General features: G+C 41.8%; 1 protein-coding gene across 1 annotated transcript in view; it reads left to right on the top strand.

The window, feature by feature from the left end:
* The window catches only part of LOC144507091 (ATP-dependent zinc metalloprotease YME1L1-like), a 45,245-nt gene extending 23,475 nt beyond the window's left edge, over window positions 1-21,770 (top strand). The window contains exons 10-19 of the mRNA XM_078233820.1: window positions 4,988-5,140; window positions 5,234-5,366; window positions 6,293-6,355; window positions 7,628-7,740; window positions 7,822-7,977; window positions 8,856-9,007; window positions 12,346-12,472; window positions 15,870-15,943; window positions 20,460-20,546; window positions 21,218-21,770. Of these exons, the coding sequence (XP_078089946.1) occupies window positions 4,988-5,140; window positions 5,234-5,366; window positions 6,293-6,355; window positions 7,628-7,740; window positions 7,822-7,977; window positions 8,856-9,007; window positions 12,346-12,472; window positions 15,870-15,943; window positions 20,460-20,546; window positions 21,218-21,361 (1,202 nt within the window). The 3' untranslated portion in view covers window positions 21,362-21,770. The remainder of the gene's footprint in view (window positions 1-4,987; window positions 5,141-5,233; window positions 5,367-6,292; window positions 6,356-7,627; window positions 7,741-7,821; window positions 7,978-8,855; window positions 9,008-12,345; window positions 12,473-15,869; window positions 15,944-20,459; window positions 20,547-21,217) is intronic.
* Window positions 21,771-23,427: the final 1,657 nt, after the last annotated feature.

The following is a 23,427-nucleotide window of genomic DNA, read 5'->3' as shown; positions in this document are numbered from 1 at the left end:
TGGCCTCCTCCTGCACTGTAGGGATTCTCTGATTCTATAATGGAACTGAGTAATGTAATCACTGGTGAACATTCCTACTTCTGACCTGATGGGGGTGGAAATGGGTATTGCTGAAGATGGTTATGCTGAGGCACTGTCCCGAGGAACTCCTTCATGGGTGATTCATAAGATGTTTAGTTTGTGCTGGACCTGAGTCTATTCAGTGAAAATTTTCCCGTAATTCACATTGACTTCAGTTTTTACTAGAGCTGTTTGATCCCACATCCCATTGAATGCTGCCTTGGGAGCAAGGGCAGTCACTCTCACCTCCTGGAATTAAGCTTCTATTTTTCCATATTTGGACCAAGACTCTGGGATGGAGGCAAGTGATTCATTGTTCATTAAGACCATGAGCATCTTGGGCTGTTGTCCTGGGAGGGTTTTGTATTCTCGGTCATATAGTGAGCTCAATGAGGGTTTTAGGAATTGTAAGAATAAGCTTATTAGAATTGCTATCTATTGATGAGAATGACTTCAAATGAACTGTATAGAAATATTTGTACAGGTAACTTAATTCATCATAAGTCTGATTATAGTAATTAAGATGTGGAGATGCCGGCGTTGGACTGGGGTAAACACAGTAAGAAGTTTAACAACACCAGGTTAAAGTCCAACAGGTTTATTTGGTAGCAAAAGCCACACAAGCTTTCGGAGCTCTAAGCCCCTTCTTCAGGTGAGTGGGAATTCTGTTCACAAACAGAGCTTATAAAGACACAGACTCAATTTACATGAATAATGGTTGGAATGCGAATACTTACAACTAATCAAGTCTTTAAGAAACAAAACAATGTGAATGGAGAGAGCACCAAGACAGGCTAAAAAGATGTGTATTGTCTCCAGACAAGACAGCCAGTGAAACTCTGCAGGTCCACGCAACTGTGGGAGTTACAAATAGTATGACATGAACCCAATATCCCGGTTGAGGCCGTTGTTGTAGGGAAATATCCCTTTACCAGTGCAGAATAGAAGTTGAGTCGCAAATCAAGGTTCAAAGCGTGTCTTTATTGTACAATTACTGGGATCCCAGGGAGACCCCCGTAGCCAGCTCAGAAACAGTGGCTTGGCCACGTTGATCTCAATCCTTTCACATCAGCTCTGGATCTTTATAGGGATCCAAATTTGAGCGGGAACATTTGATTATGCATTTTTACAATATGTATAAAGTGGTCTGTCAGGTCAGGAAGTTCTCTGGGAGGCTTGTCAATTTGCATTTGTATGGTGTGTGTTCGTGTTAATGGGATTACTTGGTCCTGCCCCGGTGTCTAAATGCGTTTCCCATTATCTTCTCTATGTGTCCTCTTATCTGAATTGATCTTATTGTTTCGTGTCTGTGTTTCCTGCTTGTGAGATTGAGTGTTAATGTCATCCTGTCCTGTTGGATGTCTGGAGTATTTTATTCTAATCTTTTATTCTTATATCTTAGTTTATCAGATTTTTATGTCTGCCTTGGCCGAATTGGTAATATTTCAGTGATAGCTTGGTTTTGATAACCCACTCTATGTCTCGTTTCATAGGGATCTTGATCGTCCTTGGCCAGTTTAAAATGCAGCTGCGCGCTGTTGCTAGGCAGATTAGGGATCTTCCGTAGTCTTTGAAATTCGCGAGTCTCTCAGCGGTGCAGGGGGGGACCCGATCGAATATCCATCCGGGGGTGCCCCTCTGCATTGTTGGCCCGTTATGAGTGGTGCCAATTAGTCCAATAAGTAAATATGTTTGATGATACAAAATATGGTTTTCTGGAAAATTTCCTCCTTCACCGTCCTCGTGTGTGCGGAACTTGGCTATCAGTTTCTGCTCAGCGACTCTGCGCTGTCATGTGTCGCGAAGGCCGCCTTGGAGAACGCTTACCCGAATATCAGAGGCCGAATGCCCGTGACCGCTGAAGTGCTCCCCAACAGGAAGAGAACAGTCTTGCCTGGTGATTGTCGAGCGGTGTTCATTCATCCGTTGTCGCAGCGTCTGCATAGTTTCCCCAATGTACCATGCCTCGGGACATCCTTTCTTGCAGCGTATCAGGTAGACAACGTTGGCCGAATTGCAAGAGTATGTACCGTGTACCTGGTGGATGGTGTTCTCACGTGAGATGATGGCATCTGTGTCGATGATCCGGCACGTCTTGCAGAGGTTGCTGTGGCAGGGTTGTGTGGTGTCATGGTCACTGTTCTCCTGAAGGCTGGGTAGTTTGCTGCGGACAATGGTCTGTTTGAGGTTGTGCGGTTGTTTGAAGGCAAGAAGTGGGGGTGTGGGGATGGCCTTGGCGAGATGTTCGTCTTCATCAATGACATGTTGAAGGCTCCGGAGGAGATGCCGTAGCTTCTCCGCTCCGGGGAAGTACTGGACAACGAAGGGTACTCTGTCCACTGTGTCCCGTGTTTGTCTTCTGAGGAGGTCGGTGCGGTTTTTCGCTGTGGCACGTTGGAACTGTTGATCAATGAGTCTAGCGCCATATCCTGTTCTTATGAGGGCATCTTTCAGCGTCTGGAGGTGTCTGTTGCGATCCTCCTCATCCGAGCAGATCCTGTGTATACGGAGGGCTTGTCCGTAGGGGATGGCTTCTTTAACGTGTTTAGGGTGGAAGCTGGAGAAGTGGAGCATCGTGAGGTTATCCGTGGGCTTGCGGTACAGTGAGGTGCTGAGGTGACCGTCCTTAATGGAGATGCGTGTGTCCAAGAATGCAACCGATTCCGGAGAATAGTCTATGGTGAGCCTGATGGTGGAATGGAACTTGTTGATGTCATCATAGAGTTGTTTCAGTGATTGTTCACCATGAGTCCAAAGGAAGAAAATGTCATCGATGTATCTAGTGTATAGCATCGGTTGAAGGTCCCGTGCGGTGAAGAAGTCTTGTTCGAACCTGTGCATGAAGATGTTGGCATATTGAGGTGCGAATTTGGTCCCCATGGCTGTTCCGTGTGTCTGGATGAAGAACTGGTTGTTGAAGGTGAAGATATTGTGGTCCAGGATGAAGCGGATGAGATGTAAAATTGCATCTGGAAACTGGCAGTTGTTGGCGCTGAGCACTGAGGCCGTTGCAGCAATGCCATCGTCATGGGGGATGCTGGTGTAGAGTGCCGAGACATCCATTGTGACAAGGAGCGCTCCTGGTTCAACTGCTCCATGTGTGCCGAGTTTCTGTAGGAGGTCCGTCGTGTCGCGACAAAAGCTGGGGGTTCTTTGTACAATGGGTTTCAGGATGCCCTCGACATAGCCGGAGAGGTTCTCGCACAGGGTCCCATTGCCCGATACGATGGGACGGCCGGGTGTGTTTGCCTTGTGTATCTTCGGGAGGCAGTAGAGATCTCCAACGCGGGGAGTACGTGGGATGAGAGCACGGAGGGTGCTCTGAAGGTCCGGATCAAAGGTCTTGATCAGAGTGTTGAGTTGACGGGTGTGTTCTTTGGTCGGATCTGCAGGTAACTGTCTGTAGTGTTCCTCGTTGTTGAGTTGTCGGTACACTTCTTTGCAGTAATCCGTTCTGTTCAGTATGACGATGGCCCCTCCTTTGTCTGCTGGTTTGATGACAATGTTGCGGTTGGTCTTGAGAGCGTGGATGGCGTTACGTTGTGCTTGGGTGATGTTCGGGGCTGTCTTGTGAGTGCGGCTGATGAATTTGGTGTTGACGCACCTCCTGACGGCTTGGGCATACATGTCAAGTCGAGGGCAGCGGCCTTCCGGAGGAGTCCAATTCGACTCTTTCCTCTTCGGATGCACTGCGGATCTCTCTGTTGGCTGTTCCGGTTCATTGGCTGTCTCATTGTGTTCGTTGTTGGCCTCTTGGGGTTTGTGGAAGACCTCCCTCAGCCTCATTCGCCTGATGAATTCCTCTGTGTCTGCTGCGAGACTGATGGGGTCTATTTTGGTGGTGGGGCAAAAATTAAGCCCTCGGCTGAGAACTTCGATTTCATCTGGTTGAAGTGTGTAGTCGGACAAGTTGACAATGGACTTCTCGCCAAGGCCATCCCCACACCCCCACTTCTTGCCTTCAAACAACCGCACAACCTCAAACAGACCATTATCCGCAGCAAACTACCCAGCCTTCAGGAGAACAGTGACCATGACACCACACAACCCTGCCACAGCAACCTCTGCAAGACGTGCCGGATCATCGACACAGATGCCATCATCTCACGTGAGAACACCATCCACCAGGTACACGGTACATACTCTTGCAATTCGGCCAACGTTGTCTACCTGATACGCTGCAAGAAAGGATGTCCCGAGGCATGGTACATTGGGGAAACTATGCAGACGCTGCGACAACGGATGAATAAACACCGCTCGACAATCACCAGGCAAGACTGTTCTCTTCCTGTTGGGGAGCACTTCAGCGGTCACGGGCATTCGGCCTCTGATATTCGGGTAAGCGTTCTCCAAGGCGGCCTTCGCGACACACGACAGCGCAGAGTCGCTGAGCAGAAACTGATAGCCAAGTTCCGCACACACGAGGACGGCCTCAACCGGGATATTGGGTTCATGTCACACTATTTGTAACTCCCACAGTTGCGTGGACCTGCAGAGTTTCACTGGCTGTCTTGTCTGGAGACAATACACATCTTTTTAGCCTGTCTTGGTGCTCTCTCCATTCACATTGTTTTGTTTCTTAAAGACTTGATTAGTTGTAAGTATTCGCATTCCAACCATTATTCATGTAAATTGAGTCTGTGTCTTTATAAGCTCTGTTTGTGAACAGAATTCCCACTCACCTGAAGAAGGGGCTTAGAGCTCCGAAAGCTTGTGTGGCTTTTGCTACCAAATAAACCTGTTGGACTTTAACCTGGTGTTGTTAAACTTCTTACTATAGTAATTAATGCATGGTTAATGCTTCTAATCCTGCAGAGTAGTTTTTTTTCTAAAGATATTTAGTGCCAACACATACATAATGTTGATTTCACTTGTTAATTCATAATATACTGTTTAACCTAAAATGCCCAATTTTGTTTAATTTTAGGTATTCTTTTAGTTGGACCCCCTGGAAATGGGAAAACTCTCCTTGCAAGAGCTGTCGCAGGCGAAGCGGACGTACCATTCTATTATGCGTCAGGATCAGAGTTTGATGAAATGTTTGTTGGTGTCGGAGCTAGTAGGATAAGGAATCTGTTTAGTATGTTTCCCAGTCTATACAATGAAAATTTTGCAGTATTGCCATGCTTCTTTCTTTTTTGTTTTAACTTGTCCTTTTGTGTTTGTGTTTTAGGGGAGGCAAAAGCAAATGCACCCTGCGTCATCTTTATTGATGAGCTGGATTCTGTTGGTGGAAAGAGAATTGAATCACCCATGCATCCTTATTCTAGACAGACCATAAATCAACTACTGGCAGAAATGGATGGGTAAGAAAAAAGAACAACACAATACCAAGTGTAAAGTTTGAGGTGGAAAGGTGTGGTTAAATGGACATTAATTGGTGTAAAGAATACATTGCCAATATGACCATTGTTCACATAAATTTGGACAGGCTTTGCAACTGTATTAGTCATCATAGCAGAGTTAAATCCTATTCTTGCCTGACCTTGCACATGACCAGCAGGGACACTGTGGCAATCTTGGAAAAATAAATTTGGCTTTTGTTACTCCCATTAGTCCAGTGAGACATGTTGTAGGGCATTCGCTGTTACCTTGGCTGGGTTAGTAAGCTAATTATATGCTAGTGATCAATCTTGGGGAACCTTTCTGGAAGCGTGTTAGCGTTTCACACTAGCACACTACACGAGCTACTGGATGATAGTATGTGCTTCTCTAAAATTGCTTTAAGCATATTATTTTTAAAGCAAGAACACTTGGAACAAATGCATACCTGTCCCTCCATTTTGTAGCCTTAAATAAGCTGTGCTTTTTAAGTATTTGAAGCGATCTTTTAAGATGATTTATTAGTGCGACAAGTAGGCTTACATTAACACTGCAATGAAGTTACTGTGAAAATCCCCAGTCGCCATACTCTGGCGCCTGTTCGAGTACACTGAGGGAGAATTTAGCATGGCCAATGCACCTAACCTGCATGTTTTTTGGACTGTGGGAGGAAACTGGAGCACAGCACCCGGAAGAAACCCAGACAGACACTGGGAGAATGTGCAGACTCCGCACAGAGTGTGACCCAAGCCGGGAATCGAACCCGGGTCCCTGGCTCTGAGGCGGCAGTGCTAACCACCGTGCTGCCCTATTAGTAGAATGGTGGTGGTTATTGACACATTTTAAATTTGCATTTGTTACAACATAGCCCTTAATAGCTAATGCTGTAAAGTTTTATTTTTCTCTTCAGGTTTAAGCCCAATGAAGGTGTCATCATAATAGGAGCTACAAACTTTCCTGAAGCACTGGACAAGTAAGTGTAAATTGAACTTTACATTTCAAATTTAGAAACAACATTAATAAATCAACGTATTTGTAGGGGAAAGGGAAATAACTTTACTGCTGTCTCATTTAAAAGGAAATCTTGAATATTGGTGTCATTATTGTTTGAATGAGGTTTTGTTGGAATTGAGGAGTAACACCGTTTTATTATGACCCTTTTTAATTTACTTCTTGGTATATTCAGCAACAGAATAGCAAACAAATCCTGCAGTAAAACAGTCATTACTTCCAGTGTCACTCAGTAAATGTTGTATGAAATCGTTTGGCAGTACAGAACTTGAGTATTGCTGAAAAAAGAGACATATCATAGCTTTTTGTCTTGCACTTTGCAAGAATACCAGTATAAGGGGACAACCATTTTTACTGGGATGAGAAGAGAGTACTGGTTGGCTGGTAAGTGGATTTTGATTGGCGGCATTGCCATGGAGCATGTACCAGTTGATGGTGATTGACAGGTGACTGCCAAACTCTGTTTGAAATTTAAACTAGACAACTTGCCCCCGAGTGGTCAAGGCATTGCCTGGGGAATGAATCAGTGAATGGCAGTCACTTATTTTATTTAGCTGAAACAGGCACAATGGGTGTACATATTATTTCTGTCTGCAAAGAACAGGACCCTGTGTATTAATGTATGCAGCTTCCAGTACATACAAATGGATCATACTGCAAGCCCAACTGACTATCTTAAATTGGTTGTCAGCGTAATTCTTAGCACAATAAGGATTATTTGGCAAATCTTGTCCAATTGCAGAATCATGTGATGAGCACTGTTTTGAGTTTTGCAAGCATGGGCTGGTTGATGCGATCTGCCAATCTTTTGACGTATGGCTTACAAACTTAGTATCACACTGCCAATGAAATGTATCACCGTACTCATTTATGTGATAGGCAGGTATGTCTTGGTTTGATCCACAGAGTCCACTTGCAAACCAGTCAGTACTCTCTCTCATACAATATAAACTGTTGTTTTCCCCTTATACTAGAATTCTTGCTAAGTGTCCTGATGGCAATATGTTTGTAAATCTACCTCAACAAATTAATTATTCATCAGTTGAATCGATGTCCAAAAAAAAGCTTAAATTGCAGTTTAGATTAACAATCTTAAAGTAATTTTGACAAACTGAACTGAAAATGTGATTTGGCAGCATTGATCAACAACAATAGTTATGCAATAAGGTAAATCTCCCAAGTTTGGACACATTTTAAGTTAATGTCCGGTTTCTTGTGTATTCGTCCTCCGTAGTGCTCTTGTCCGCCCAGGTAGATTTGACATGCAAGTTACAGTTCCTAGACCCGATATAAGAGGCCGAATAGAGATTCTTAAGTGGTATCTTGGCAAAGTTAAAGTTGATCCAGGTAAGCTGCAGCTACTCCTTAACAAAGATAATTATTGCAAACCTATTTTCTGTGAGATCTGATTCTGTTTTTTTTTAATAGCAATTGATGCAGAAATAATAGCCAGAGGCACAGTGGGGTTCTCAGGGGCAGAACTGGAGAATCTGGTTAATCAGGCTGCTCTTAAAGCAGCCGTGGATGAAAAAGATCAAGTTACAATGAAAGACCTGGAATTTGCCAAGGACAAAATCCTTATGGGTATGTTCTAATCAGCTATTTGAGTCGTGACTTTCTAATATCTCTTCCTGTGAAGTTTTTTGAACTTCCTTCCTCAAAAGTAGTAATTTGGAAAATCCAAGATAAAGATTTGGATATATTTTTAATTTGCAGTTTGTTAATTGGCTGTGTCTGTGTTTAATGGCTGCATTTTGCATTATGAAATTAGTTCAAATAAGTTTGTCACTTATTAAAAGTTTATTAGTGATACAGTAGGCTTACATTAGCACTGCAATGAAGTTATTGTGAAATTCCCCTCGTTGCCACACTCCGGCATCTGTTTGGGTACACTGAGGGAGAATTTAGCATAGTCAATGCACTTAACCAGCACGTCATTTGGACTGTGGGAGGAAACCGGAGCACCTGGCTAACCCATGCAGACACGGGGAGAATGTGCAAACTCCGCACAGTGACCCAAGCCGGGAATCGAACGCGGGTCCCTGACGCTGTGATGCAGCCGTGCTAACAACTATGCCACCGTGCTGCCATAGTTTTATGGAACTAAGTTGCCAGACTTGCATTTTCAGAAACTCTTCTGAACCAAAAGGGTTTGACTTTAAGTTAAGAGATCTTTACAGTAAAATATATGATTTGCAAAATCTCAATTTCTTTTTTAGGCTGAATCAATAATTAAATAGCCACTCCAGTTGTTGCTTTTAATATATTTCAATAAAAACTGCACAATGAATTTGTAACACAAAATTTAATGGTGAAACTGAATATTCTGATTATTTGTATGGATTAAGATGTTTGAATATTTGACTTTCTTAAAAAAAAATCTGATATTGTAAGACATTTGTTCAAATGCTATCTTTTTTGAAAAAGTTCTTTTTATTTATGACTGTTGTCTGCGGCAATAGGTCCAGAACGCAGGAGCATTGAGATTGATGCTAAAAACAAAAGAATCACAGCATATCATGAATCGGGACATGCTATAGTAGCACATTATACAAAAAATGCTATGCCTATTAACAAAGCTACAATAATGCCAAGAGGACCTACCCTTGGACATGTAAGTGTGAAATCACATTTACACTTTTGTCTTGCAAGAAATGAATGATCTGTTTTTGATTTGATTTATTATTGTCACGTGTTGGTAAAGAGTGCAAAGTATTGTTTCTTGCAGGCTATACAGCCAAAGCATGCAGTTCATAGAGACAAAGGGAGAAGGAAAGAAGGGTGTAGAATATAGTGTTACAGTCATAGCTAGGGTGTAGCAAAAGATCAACCATTCAAAAGTCTGATGGCAGCAGGGGAGAAGCTGTTTTTGAGTTGGTTGGTACGTGATCTCAGACTTTTGTGTCTTCCTGATGGAAGAAGCTGGAAGAGAGTATGTCCAGAGTGTGTGGGATCCTGGATTATGTTGGCTGCTTTTCTGAGGCAGCGGGAAGTGTAAACGGAGTCAGTGGATGGGAGGCTGGTTTGCATGATGGACTGGGCATCGTTCACAACCCTTTGTAGTTTTTTGCAGGCTTGGTCAGAGCAGGAGCCATACCAAGCTTAAAATGGAACTGATGCAATGTAAATATTGTCCTGAATGTTGAATTTTTAAATCCAGTTTTAACTGGCAGCATGTTGCAGTATTGCAATGTTAACAGTTTTTGACAAAAGAGTGATTGCTTTTGTAGATTATTATTACTTGACAGGAAGAAATACCACTGCAGTTTTTTGCTTTATTTATGTAACATCATCCGAAAGGTCACTTTCCTTGTGTTACAGATAAAATATATGCTATGATCGCTATAGAGACCATTAACATTTTAAGAGAAACTCAAGCACCCAGTGACTAACTGAAAGAACTCTATCACAGGATTTCACTGTTTTTAAACAAAAACTAATACTTTATAGAAAAACACACACCAAGTACAATTGATACTATAGTCTATCAAGACTTGTAAGTAAATCCAGTTCCCCTTTATAATACAAGATTTTGAAAGTTACTTCTTCTGGAACCAAACGTCAACTGCTCTAGAATTCACCATGATTTCTTCTCAGTGTTCCAGCTAATCTCTGAAGAATAAGATTTCATTGGGGCCCTTTCATTAGCTTTTGACTCAGCAACTCTCCAACTTTACTTCAAAATTGAATGATTGTGGACTTCTCAGCTCAAGATAGGTCTCATTGCATTCCAGTTTAGTGATTTAAAGATCAAGAACTCCCATGGATCCTAATGACCTCTATGCCCCTTGTCCTGGCTTTGCACAGACTCAGATTGTTTTCTCCCAGTCTGCTCCCACAGTTCCTGTACATATCCTGGTCCCATAGCTAGTTTACAGCTCCTGGCAGATTCTATCTCTACCTTCTCCAAACACCAACAAGCTGACTGCTGATCACCTGTCTCTGTGAGCAAAAACAAACGGATAAATTAAAACAGAAATTTTCCTAAACCCGCTCCCCCAGCCCATCTCCATGGGATAAATTGGAATGCTTCGAAGAAAAAGCAAATGAATTATCTTTTTACCTTCAAAACAACCCATTGATTCTATGACATGCACAAATAATTTGTATGTCTAATGGCATTAACAACTCTCTCTCTAGACTTGCTGATTCCAACAGGAAACACCCTTTTAGCTTCATTGATCTGGGAAACACCTGAATAATTTAAATCCCTTATTGAAATAGCTGTGGACCTTCTGTTCCTAGACCTCAAAAAATGAGTCGTCAACTGTTTTAATTTTCTCAGTTCTAATTCTGACCTCATGAAATAAACACCCATTACTCTTTGAACTGTTTGCTTACAAGAGAGAAACTGGTAAACAGACCTGGTGTTACCATTCATCAACCTTTTAAAATTTCTAAACTAAAAGCTGTTTCCTAAAACACATGAATTGTGAGTTTGGATATTTGTAACATTTTGTTTACTCCACCCTTCATGCCTTGCCTGACTGAAAAATTGCTAAGTGTCTATATCCGAATCACAATCATTGAATTGTTACCGCACAGAAAAAGTCCATTCAGCCCATCATTTCTGCATTGTATCTCCAAATGAGCAATTTACTTAGTGTCATTTCATGCTTTCTTCCTGTAACCCTGCACGTTCTTCCTTTTCAGGTAACAAGTCTAATTTCCTTTTGAATGCTTCGCTTGAACCTGCCTCCATCACACACACACTCATACAAATCTTAACCAGTTCCTGTGTAGAAATGTTTTTTCTCATTATCGCTTTTTTCTTTTACTAGTTAGTTGAAATCTGTGTCCTCTTGTTCTCAATCTTTTCTCGAGCGGGAACACTTTTTCCCTATCTACTCTGAGCAGCCCCTTGATAATTTTGAACACCTCTGTCAAATCTTCTTTCAGCCTTCTGCATAATTTCTTCAATCCATCTTCATAACACATCCTAGGAACCGTTTTCCTGAATCTTTTCTGCACTCTCTCCAATGCCTTCACATCCTTCCTAAAGTAGATCACCCAGATCTGGATGCAATACTCCAGCTGTGGCCATTGTAGTGTATCATAGACATTCAACGTTATCTTGTGCTCTGTGCCCCTATTGATAAAGCCCAGGATGCTGTATGTTTTTATTAACTCTGCTCTCAACCTGTCCTACTGTAATGAAGATTTTATATTGCTTCTCTGCCTTGCTCCCAAAATGACTACTTCACACTTTTCTTAAACTTTACCTGCCACTTCTCCGTCCATTCCACTAACTAAAATCCTTTTGAGCTTGTACACTAGCCTCACAATTAGTAATGCTTCCAAGTTTTGTCAATTCCACAATTTTAAAAATTGTTCCCTGTACACACAGATCTAGGCCATTTATGTATATATCAGGAGAGCAGGATCCTGACACTAGTCCCTGCGGAGCTCTGCTAAAAATCTTTCACAGTAAGCGTTTTAACAACACCAGGTTAAAGTCCAACAGGTTTATTTGGTAGCAAATACCATTAGCTTTCGGAGTGCTGCTCCTTCACTCCGAAAGCTAATGGCTTTTGCTACCAAATAAACCTGTTAGACTTTAACCTGGTGTTGTTAAAACTCTTACTGTGTTCACCCCAGTCCAACGCCGGCATCTCCACAAAAATCTTTCATCCAGTCCAAAAAATAAATGTTAATCAATACTCTGTTTCCTGTCACTTGACCAGTTTTGTATCTCTGTTGCTTCTTTCACTTTTATTCCGCAAGGTAAAATGTATTTAAAGTCCGAATCAGTATTATATAAGTAAGAATAGTGGAAGATTTGCTGTTTTAATTTGTATAGAACTGGATTAGGAATTTAAAAGCTGCTGAATTTTAAAATTAGAACTTTGTTTTTAAACTTTAGACTTTTTAGTGCATACTTTACAAAGACTTGCAGAGGATTACTAAGGAGTTTATATATTGAGCTTTCTGTGTAATATAATTCTCTCTCAGGTATCCTTGTTACCAGAAAGTGACAGATGGAGTGAAACACGAGCTCAGTTGCTAGCTCAAATGGATGTCAGCATGGGTGGCAGAGTAGCAGAAGAGCTCATCTTTGGAACAGAACAAATTACCACAGGTTTGTATTAAGGAGCACAAGAACAAGAGTAGATCATTTAGCAACTCAAACCTTTCTTGTCATTCAATGAGATCACAGCTGATCTGTGCCCTACCTCCATATGCCCACCGTTGGCCCTTATGATTTAATATTCTTGATTAAAAAGATCTATCAATCTCAGATTAAAATTAGCAATTGATCTTGCATCAATTTCCATTTGTGGAAGAGTTCTAAACTTCTACCTTCTGTATGCAGAAATATTTTCTTGTTTCACTCCCGAAGAATCTGTTTCTAACTTATAGACAATGTTCCCTTGTCATAAATTCCCGAACAGGACAAGTAGTTTCTCTCCTATTGGTTACCTTTAATGTCTTGAAAACTTTGATCAAATTCTCCCTAAATTACAGGAAGTACAAATCTAGTTTGTATAATCTCTTGGGAGTCTATGCTGCTCTCCTTCCAAAGCCTGTGCATCCTTCATAAGGTGTGGTATCCAGAACTGCTGACAATACTGCAGTGTGTGGCTTCATTTAGCTGAAGCATGTCTTCTAACCCATTATAATCTAGCCCAGCATTCAGTTAGTCTTTTTGATTATTTTCTGTGTCGTTCATTAATCTATGTAGTTAGACATCACCAAGTCACTTTGGATCTCCAATATTTCTGGCTTTTAATCATTTAGGAAGTGCTCTGTTCTGTTCTTTCTAGGCCCAATGTGGGTGACCTCACATTTTCCTGCATTGAAATCAGCTTACTACAGTTTCATTCGATCTATTAATATCTTTTTGTAATTTTGTTTCCATCTACAGTGCTTACAAAACTGCCCAACTTTGTAATTGGCTAATTCCGATGTGTCTTTTTTATTACAGCTTCGATAAAGGGGTAAATACAGTGATTAGTTGAAGTCCTCGCATTGTTCCTTATGGGACACCACTTAGTTGTGTTCTGCAGATTACCTGCCCATTATCCCTACTCTTGGTCTCCTGCCACTCCTACAATTCAGTCAGGTTTACCAGACATAACCTATTCAAAAATCCATACTGGCTCTTTCTAATCAGTTGAGAATTTTCAGTCACCCTTAATTTCTTTGCAGCAGTTGTTGGGCTAACTGGTCTGTAATCCCTGGATTTCATAGAATCCCTACAGTACAGTCGGAGGCTATTTGGCCCATCAGGTCTGCACCGACTCTCTGATAGTGTTTTACCCAGGCCCCCTCTTCCACCCTCCAATCCCTGTAATCCTGTCCATTTAGCATGGCCAGTCTACCAAACCTGCATATTTTTGGACTGTGGGAAGAAACTAGAGCACCCGTTCCTTCTCTCATCTTCCTTAAATAATGGGACACGTGCAGTTTTCCAATCTAAAGAAACAGCTTTTGAATTGTGAACTTTGCCTAGAGTATACAGCACAGAGGCAGACCATTTGGCTCAATCACTCCTCACTGATGTTTATGTTGCACTCGATCTTTTTCCCATTTTTCCTTTTCTAAATCTACTATCATAACCATCTATTCCCTTCTCCCTCAAATGCTTAAATAAAAGCAAAATACTATGGATGCTGGAATTCTAAAAACAGAAAATGCTGGAAAAACTGAGGTCTGGCAGCAACTGTGGGGAGAATGTCTTGAGGGTATGGGTTCAAATCCCACTATGGCAACTGGTAAAATTTAAATTCAGTTAATTCATCTGAAATTCGAAGCCATGTTCAGTAATGGTAACCATGAGGTAACCATGAAGCTACCATCAACTGTCGTAAAATTTCACCTGGTTTACTAATGTTTTTTAGGGAAGGAAATCTGCTAACCTTACCTGGTCTGATCTACATGTGATCCCGGACCCACAGCAATGTGGTTGACTCTTAACCGCCCTCCGAAATAGCTTCGCAAGCCGTTCAGTTCAAAGGCAATTAGGGATAGACAACAAATTCTGGCCTTGCCAGTGACACCTACATCCCTTCCAAGAAAAATATTTCCTGGAACTCCCTTCCTCAAAGCACTGGGGGTGTACCTACACCACGCAAACTGCAGTGGTCCAAGAAGATGCAAGGGCAATTAGGGGTGGGCAATAAATGACGGTCTTACCTGTGATGCCTGCATTCCATGGGGAAAAAAATTCAATTCAGCGCTCCCTGTGGTGGCATATTCCCCACATTCCTCACACTTTGAGGAAACTTCTTCCTCTGAATTCCCTATTGGATATTTTGATGACTATCTTATATTGAAGACCTTCCTCAAGCTGAAACCTTTGCACACTGTCAAAACCTGGTTTGCTTTTTCTTCATGGTCTTGCAATCCTAAGGTGCAGCTTGGCACCTTTGTATTCAAGATCCTTTTGTTCCTCAACTCTACTTAAACTTGCATTTCCAAATAATGAGTGACCACCCTATTATTCTTACCAAAAGATACAATCTCGTATTTATCTGTGTTGAACTTTATTTGCCCATCTGTAAATTTATTAATGTCCTCCAGTAATTCATGGCAGTCCCCGTCAGTGTTGACTAACACTGTCTCTCTCTCTAACCCTAAAATTTGGTGGTGTCCTCGTGTTGCAATTGTTTTTTTGATTTCAAATCCTTTATGTAAATTGTAAACAGAAATGGTCTCCGTACCTTGTGGAGCACCACCCTTCCCAACTCTACGCCTCCGAATAACTACCTTTTGTTTTCTGTCTTGAAGCCAGCTAGCGATCTGTTTTGCCACTTGTTCCCTGATTCCACATTACCTTTATTTATTAGTTTAGCTGCATTACCTTTGTCTACCTCCTCAAAAATGCAAGATTTTCTGTTTTGAAATCCGTGCTGAGTATCCATTTATATTTCTAATTTCTAGATCATCTTCAATTCTCTCACATAGCAAGGATTCCATTATCTTTGCTACTACTAATGTTAAGCCAACTAGTCTATAAATGACTGGGCATGTTCTGTCTCCCTTTTAAATATAAGAATTAGATTAGCTATTCTTTTGAAGGTCAAAATTTGGGCATCTGCAATGTTGCCACATACTTCCTTTCAAGACCTAGGATGGAAATCCATCTGGTCCTTGGGATATGTTGTTCTTCAGTGCTGTGATTTTCTTCATTATTTTGCTCATGTCAGTTTGGCTAAGGCCCTGACCCTGTTTCAATACTAGTTTTTTCCTGGAATATCTACCAATGCTCTATAGTAAATACTGACACTAGCTATTCATTGTGTGAGCCATTTCTTTATTTTTATTGACTATCAGCATTTCCAGTTTTCAAACGGTCTGTATTGCTTCTGAGTTCCCTCTTTTTCCTAACATATAATTGTAAAAAAAAAAGTTCATTTTAATATCTTTTACACATTTTGTTTCCCTTTTTGTAGCTCTTCACTATCTGTTTCATCACCTGTTGTTGGAGTAAAGTGGAATAAAAACACTTGCTTGTTTGTACTTTTTAAACTTAGGTGCTTCAAGTGATTTTGATAATGCAACCAAAATAGCCAAGTTGATGGTCACAAAATTTGGAATGAGTGAAAAGGTAAAAAGTTACATTCATTCTTATTAAAACTCTACTCAAATTTGTCGTACCAATGTTTTAAGTTAACTGCAATGTAAAGGTTTCTTGGATCTGCTCAAAGTATCTACCAGTGTTGTCTATGGACTGTTCTTCACACCTCAGCAGTGATTTATCATTATCCTTGCCCAGTTAAACTAAATGTCAGTTTTTGTGTTGCTTATTAACTTCCCATTTTGTGTTCTCATTATTATGAATAAAATACAAGCTCAATTAAATGATTCACAAGTCAATCACAACCCATTCACATCTTAATTAAGTCACTCCTCAGCCCCCTCTGTTCTATAGAGAATAACCCCAGCCTAATTAATATTTCATAGCTGCAATTTTCCAGCCCTGGCAACGTTCTTATAAATCTCTTCAGTACTCTTTCCAGAGCAATTATATTCTTCCTGTAATGTGACCAGAGCTGTACCAAAACTGCAGCGTTTTATACAATTCCAGCATTACATCCCTGCTTTAGTATTCTATACCTTGTGCAAGAAAGGAAAATATTCCATATGATTTCTTTACCACCTCATCTACCTGTCCAGCAATGAAAATGTGGACATGTATTCTAAGGTCTCTCACTTCCTTTACCTCTCTCAATATATCCCCTGTTTTTTGATTATTCAAAGAAAATTACAGCACAGGAACAGGCCCTTTGGCCCTCCAAGCCTGCACCGACCATGCTGCCCGACATAACTAAAACCCCCTACCCTTCCGGGGACCATATCCCTCTATTCCCATCCTATTCATGTACTTGTCAAGACGCCCCTTAAAAGTCACTACCGTATCCGCTTCCACTACCTTCCCCGGCAACGAGTTCCAGGCACCCCACTACTCTGTAAAAAAAAAAATCTGCCTCGAACATCTCCTTTAAACCTTGCCCCTAGCACCTTAAACCTATGCCCCCTAGTAATTGACTCTTCCACCCTGGGGAAAAAGGTTCTGACTAACAACTCTGTCCATGCCTCTCATAATCTTGTAGAGTTCTATCAGGTCTCCCCTCAACCTCCGTCGCTCCAGTGAGAACAAATCAAGTTTCTCCAACCTCTCCTCATAGCTAATGCCCTCCATACCAGGCAACATCCTGGTAAGTCTTTTCTGTACCCTCTCCAAAGCCCCCACACCCTTCTGGTAGTGTGGCGACCAGAATTGAACACTATATTCCAAGTGTGGCCTAACTAAGTTTCTATAAAGCTGCAACATGACTTGCCAATTTTTAAACTCAATACCCCGGTCGATGAAGGCAAGCATGCCGTATGCCGCCTTGACTACCTTCTCCACCTGCACTGCCACTTTCAGTGACCTGTGTACCTGTACACCCAGATCCCTTTGCCTATCAATACTCTTAAGGGTTCTGCCATTTACTGTATATTTCCTATCTGTATTACACTTTCCAAAATGCATTGCCTCACATTTGTCCGGATTAAACTCCATCTGCCATCTCTCCGCCCAAGTCTCCAATTGATCTATATCCTGCTGTATCCTCTGATGGTCCTCATCGCTATCCGCAAATCCACCAACCTTTGTGCTGTCCGTAAACTTACTAATCAATCCAGTTACATTTTCCTCCAAATCATATATATTCCAAACAGCAAAGGTCCCAGCATTGATCCCTGAGGAACACCACTTGTCACAGCTCTCCATTCAGAAACACACCCTTCCACTGCTACCCTCTGTTTTCTTTGACCGAGCCAGTTTTGTATCCACCTTGCTAGCTCACCTCTGATCCCATGCGACTTCACCTTCTGCACCAGTCTGCCATGAGGACTTGTCAAAGGCCTTACTGAAGTCCATGTAGCCAACATCTACTGCTCTACCCTCATCAATCATCTTCGTCACTTCCTTTTCCCTTTTTTTAACCCCCTCATAATGCATTACCTCACACTTCTCTCGATTGAATTCCATTTGCCACTTTTCTGCCGACTCAACCAAACCATTGATAACATTCTGGAGTCCACAGCTTCATTAGCAACTACGTGACTGATTTTTGTTTAATCTGAAAATTTCCCAATCATCCCTCCCACATTTAAGTCCAAATCATTAATTTATGCCAAAACAGCAGGGGACCCAACACAGCCCTGTGGAATGCCACTGGGAACTGATTTCCATTCACTAAAACATTCTGACAGTCATTACCCTTTCCTGTCACTGAGCCAATTTTGGATCCAACCCACCGCATTTCCCCGTTTTCCACTGGCATTTACTTTTCTGACCAGTCTGCCATGTGGCATCTTGTCAAATGACTTTCTAAAATCCATGTAAACCACATCCACTGCACTACCCTCATCAATCCTCCTTGTTACTTCCTCAAAAAATTCAGTTACGTTGGTATGGCATGACTTCCCGTAACACAAATATGCTGACTATCCCTCATTAATCTCTGCCTTTCTAAGTGACATTTTATCCTGGCTCTCGGATTTGATTCTAATAATTTGTCCACCACCAAAAACCCAGTATTCTATAGGAAGTGACGAAGATGATTGAAGAAGTTTAAAGCAATTCTTGTGTGTAGGATATTTCTATTAATTCCTATGTACTTACTGTCATATGGACTACCTTCAGTGTGTCCCTTCTACCCTTCTTTTGTACTGCTCTAAGGTAGATAACTTACTATCTTATGCTATGCCACTAACCTTCAAAAGTACAAAGAACAGTACAGCACAGGAAACAGGCCCTTCGGCCCTCCAAGCCTGTGCCGCTCCTTGGTCCAACTAGACCAATCGTTTGTATCCCTCCATTCCCAGGCTGCTCATGTGACCATCCAGGTAAGTCTTAAACGATGTCAGCGTGCCTGCCTCCACCACCCTACTTGGCAGCGCATTCCAGGCCCCCACCACCCTCTGTGTAAAAAACGTCCCTCTGATGTCTGAGTTATACTTCGCCCCTCTCAGCTTGAGCCCGTGACCCCTCGTGATCGTCACCTCCGACCTGGGAAAAAGCTTCCCACTGTTCACCCTATCTATACCCTTCATAATCTTGTACACCTCTATTAGATCTCCCCTCATTCTCCGTCTTTCCAAGGAGAACAACCCCAGTCTACCCAATCTCTCCTCATAGCTAAGACCCTCCATACCAGGCAACATCCTGGTAAACCTTCTCTGCACTCTCTCTAACGCCTCCACGTCCTTCTGGTAGTGCGGCGACCAGAACTGGACGCAGTACTCCAAATGTGGCCTAACCAGCGTTCTATACAGCTGCATCATCAGACTCCAGCTTTTATACTCTATACCCCGTCCTATAAAGGCAAACATACCATATGCCTTCTTCACCACCTTCTCCACCTGTGTTGCCACCTTCAAGGATTTGTGGACTTGCACACCTAGGTCCCTCTGTGTTTCTATACTCCTGATGACTCTGCCATTTATTGTATAACTCCCTACATTATTTCTTCCAAAATGCATCACTTCGCATTTATCCGGATTAAACTCCATCTGCCACCTCTCCGCCCAATTTTCCAGCCTATCTATATCCTGCTGTATTGCCCGACAATGCTCTTCGCTATCCGCAAGTCCAGCCATCTTCGTGTCATCCGCAAACTTGCTGATTACACCAGTTACACCTTCTTCCAAATCATTTATATATATGACAAATAGCAGAGGTCCCAGTACAGAGCCCTGCGGAACACCACTGGTCACAGACCTCCAGCCGGAAAAAGACCCTTCGACCACTACCCTCTGTCTCCTATGGCCAAGCCAGTTCTCCACCCATCTAGCCAATTCTCCTTGTATCCCATGAGCCTTAACCTTCTTAACCAACCTGCCATGTGGGACTTTGTCAAATGCCTTACTGAAATCCATTTGGACGACATCCACGGCCCTTCCTTCATCAACCGTTTTTGTCACTTCCTCAAAAAACTCCACCAAATTTGTAAGGCACGACCTCCCTCTTACAAAACCATGCTGTCTGTCACTCATGAGATTGTTCCGTTCTAAATGCACATACATTCTGTCTCTAAGAATCCTCTCCAACAACTTCCCTACCACGGACGTTTTCTTCTTTCTGACTCACCTCTGACTTGTGCATGCCTACCCTCCACTGTGTCTGAAGCCTGAGGACTCCCAAAGGCCAACCTCTCCCACCAAAGTTGCAAAGCGTTTAAAAGTCGGGCCTTCAATCGGGACTTCTGTGCTGCTCAGTGGCCACTTTACTCTGTCGTCCCTCCATTCATCTGCTTTGGAGCAGGAAAATCTGGCACTTTGTACCCATTAATTTCAGCTTGTGTTATGGAAATTAATTCAGCTAACCTCAACCTCATCTATAATCCATCTTCAGCTCTTGTGTACATCTCTAGTTGTACTTTAATAGAACACCTCATTAATGAGGTTAAGTGGATGACTGACGTCCACTCCATCTTTACAAAAGTAGCATGCATCCCAATTTTGTCATCTTTGCTGTTATCCGCAAGGTTGCAGTTTCTTGTTGGGTGACATCTCCTGGAAGATAACTGTCCTGCAGTGTTGTGATCACATTCCTATTTTGTTTTTACCTGTAGCTTGGAGTTATGACTTACGCAGATCCAGAGAGAGTAAGCCCAGACACTCAATCTGCTATTGAACAAGAAGTCAGGATATTATTGAGGGTAAGATTATTTATATTAGAAGTGTTAACTAATGCAATACTGAAACATCTGAATATACTTATGGTTGGATTCAAACTTAGTGCCCGGAGCATTATCCAGGGTCTCTGGATCACTATGCCAATGACAATACAACTAAGCTGTTGCCACCTCCTTGTAGGTTGTGGGAGCTCATGTGAAAATTAGATGCTGCTTTTCCCGCACAACAGTGACCACAGATAAAAAGTACTTAATTGCCTGTAGAATCATAGAATCCCTACAGTGCAGAAGAGGCCATTCGCTCCATCGAGTCTGCACCGAGACACTAACAGAGTAACTTACCTAGACCCTCTCTGCGAAACCCCACATGTATGGTAAATCCATCTAATTTACACGTCAGGAGTATGGCCCTTCCATCTAACCTGCAAATCTTTGGACTGAGAGGGGAAACTGGAGGAATCCCATGCAAACACGGGGGGAAAATGTGCACACTCCACAGTCGCCCAATGCTAGAATTAAATCCAGGTCCTTGGAGCCTTGAGGCAGCACCGATTTATTTTAATTTTCAGTATTGTTCCATGTGTGGTGGGTTAAATTGTTTGTATGACAACAGTAAACAGACACTCGTTTAGTGTCTGCCCTGTATCAGTCACACTCCTTTGAGGTTGGGCTAAAAGTCTTTTATTTAAACACAGGATTCTTATGACCGAGCAAAGCAAATCTTGAAGACTCGTGCAAAAGAACACAAAAGTCTTGCAGAAGCTTTGTTGAAGTATGAGACGCTGGATGCCAAAGAGATACAGATGGTTCTTGAGGGAAAGAGACTCGAACTGAAATAACCTCCCATTGGAATAGAGACTTGGTCCATGTTATTTACTCAGATGTACATATGTGGAAGAGCAGTAGCCCACTGAATGTATACTATAGGCAGTTTTAACTCTGGAGGGCATTGTTAGTATTTTCATAGCCACAGAAAATAAGAATTCACTCTGTGAAATTACCTAAAATCTGCTCTGGAGCTATTTTAAATCCCTGCTCAACCATGCCCATTGAATAAATGGATACATTTTAAAGAACATTTATGAACATTTTGCTCTGTGTAGTGTAAGACCTAAAGATGGGTGAGCATTGTTGCCTTCAATTATTTTCTTTTTTTTCCCTCTTTGTATTTTAAGTCTATTTATGTACACACTTGAGATGCAATTTTGGTGAGTGCTTCCCAGTAAAATTAAAATCTGATGAAATGTTGCATAGTTGCTTTCATCATTGAGTCATTCAGGTATTTGTTCGTTCATTTTTGTCTATTTATCCCTAGACTGCTACAGGGCATTCCAACCTTTCATTATCTTTTCTGTACTCAATGTTTCTGGGGTTTGTAATATTAAAGCAAGAATCATTCTGATGCTGAAGTGCACGAGCTGCAAAAATAGGTACTTATTAAGCCACCACTAGCTTTGCCTTAAGTAGCTGTCAGGGCATAATTGCACAGTGTGCAAAAATATTTCCCCTCATCCTTTTTGCTGTAATGTAGAATAAACAGTGTATTGTAGGAATTGGAAACCAGCGAATGTATAGAAAGTTTATTAAAGTTGTACTTTTTATTTTGAATATTAGCAGTAAAGTACCTCAGATTCTGAGATTTCTATTGACACCTAAAATAAAAAGATCGTATCTGAATTTCTTCTACTGTACATTGTATTTGCTTTATTGAAGTCAAGAATGTAAAATATGTTTTACTTGCTAATGTGGTTTCCCTGGAAGGAGCAGGCAGGTGGTCTTGACTGATGTATTGTCCAGCGTCACTCTGGTGTAATTCATGTTTAAAGAGATATCACTTTGCTATCTAGTGTGTGTTCTTAGTCTTTTAAATTTGAAATGTTTATGTAATACAGGACCGTAGGATGGCTGTCATCTTAAACTGAAAACAATTGGACATGTTTCAGAACTGTTTCCCCGTTTAAAAAAAAACATTTTTCTCATGATCTCTCAGCATTAGTACTAATTATTCCCTTTTAAAGCTGCGTGGATACCTGCATTGGTCCTCTGGAAATGATTTTTAATGTTCTTGGTCAATTGAGTGAAGTGTTGCACTTGGAACTGTCTGCTGACAACAGTTTGAGTTTGAATGATGGCACAAGAAAGCGGTAAACTGATTGATGATATTGAGGACTGTGTTTAAATAGCTGAAGCTAAAAGAAACATTTATTAGGTAAAGTATTATTTATTATCTCTATCTATATTTGTTCTAGTCTTAAGACGTAAATTTTAGATTTTAAAACCTGTCAGGTGAGGTCAGCCGAGTGCAATGTGTGGCTTGTCACAAGTGAGGAGTCTTGGACTTGAACAGTGTCCTAGATGACCATGTCTGCAGGAACTGGAGCTCCAGGCTTTGGAGATTGAACAATGGCTGTAGAACTTGTGGCTCACCCATGAGGCTCAGAGTTACATGGATAGGATGTTTGGAGAGGTGGTTACACCGCAGCTCAAGGGACTGGAGGAAAGAAGGGAATGGGTGACCATCAGGCAGTCCAGGAAGAACAGGCAGGTAGTGCAGGAGTCCCCTGGGGTCCCGCTCGCAAATCGGTATTCCATTTTGGAAGCTGATGATGGCACTGGTACCTCAGAAGCGTGCAGTTAGAGCCAAGCTTCTAGCACCACAAGCAGCTTGACTGTACAGTGGGGAGGAAAAAGAAAGGAAGAGTAATAGTGATAGGGGATTCATTAGTCAGGGGACCAGACAGGTGTTTCTGTGGCCGAAGATGTGACTCCAGCATGGTGTTGCCTCCCTGGTGCCAGGGTCAGGGATGTCACCGATTGGCTGCAGGGCATTCTGAAAGGGGAAGTTGGTGAGAGGTTGTGGTAGATGTTGGTACCAATGATACAGGTAAACTGAAGATTGAGGTCT

Source organism: Mustelus asterias, chromosome 2 (assembly GCF_964213995.1).
Source record: "Mustelus asterias chromosome 2, sMusAst1.hap1.1, whole genome shotgun sequence".
Lineage (NCBI taxonomy): Eukaryota > Metazoa > Chordata > Chondrichthyes > Carcharhiniformes > Triakidae > Mustelus > Mustelus asterias.
This window is presented reverse-complemented; position numbering and strand designations above follow the sequence as displayed.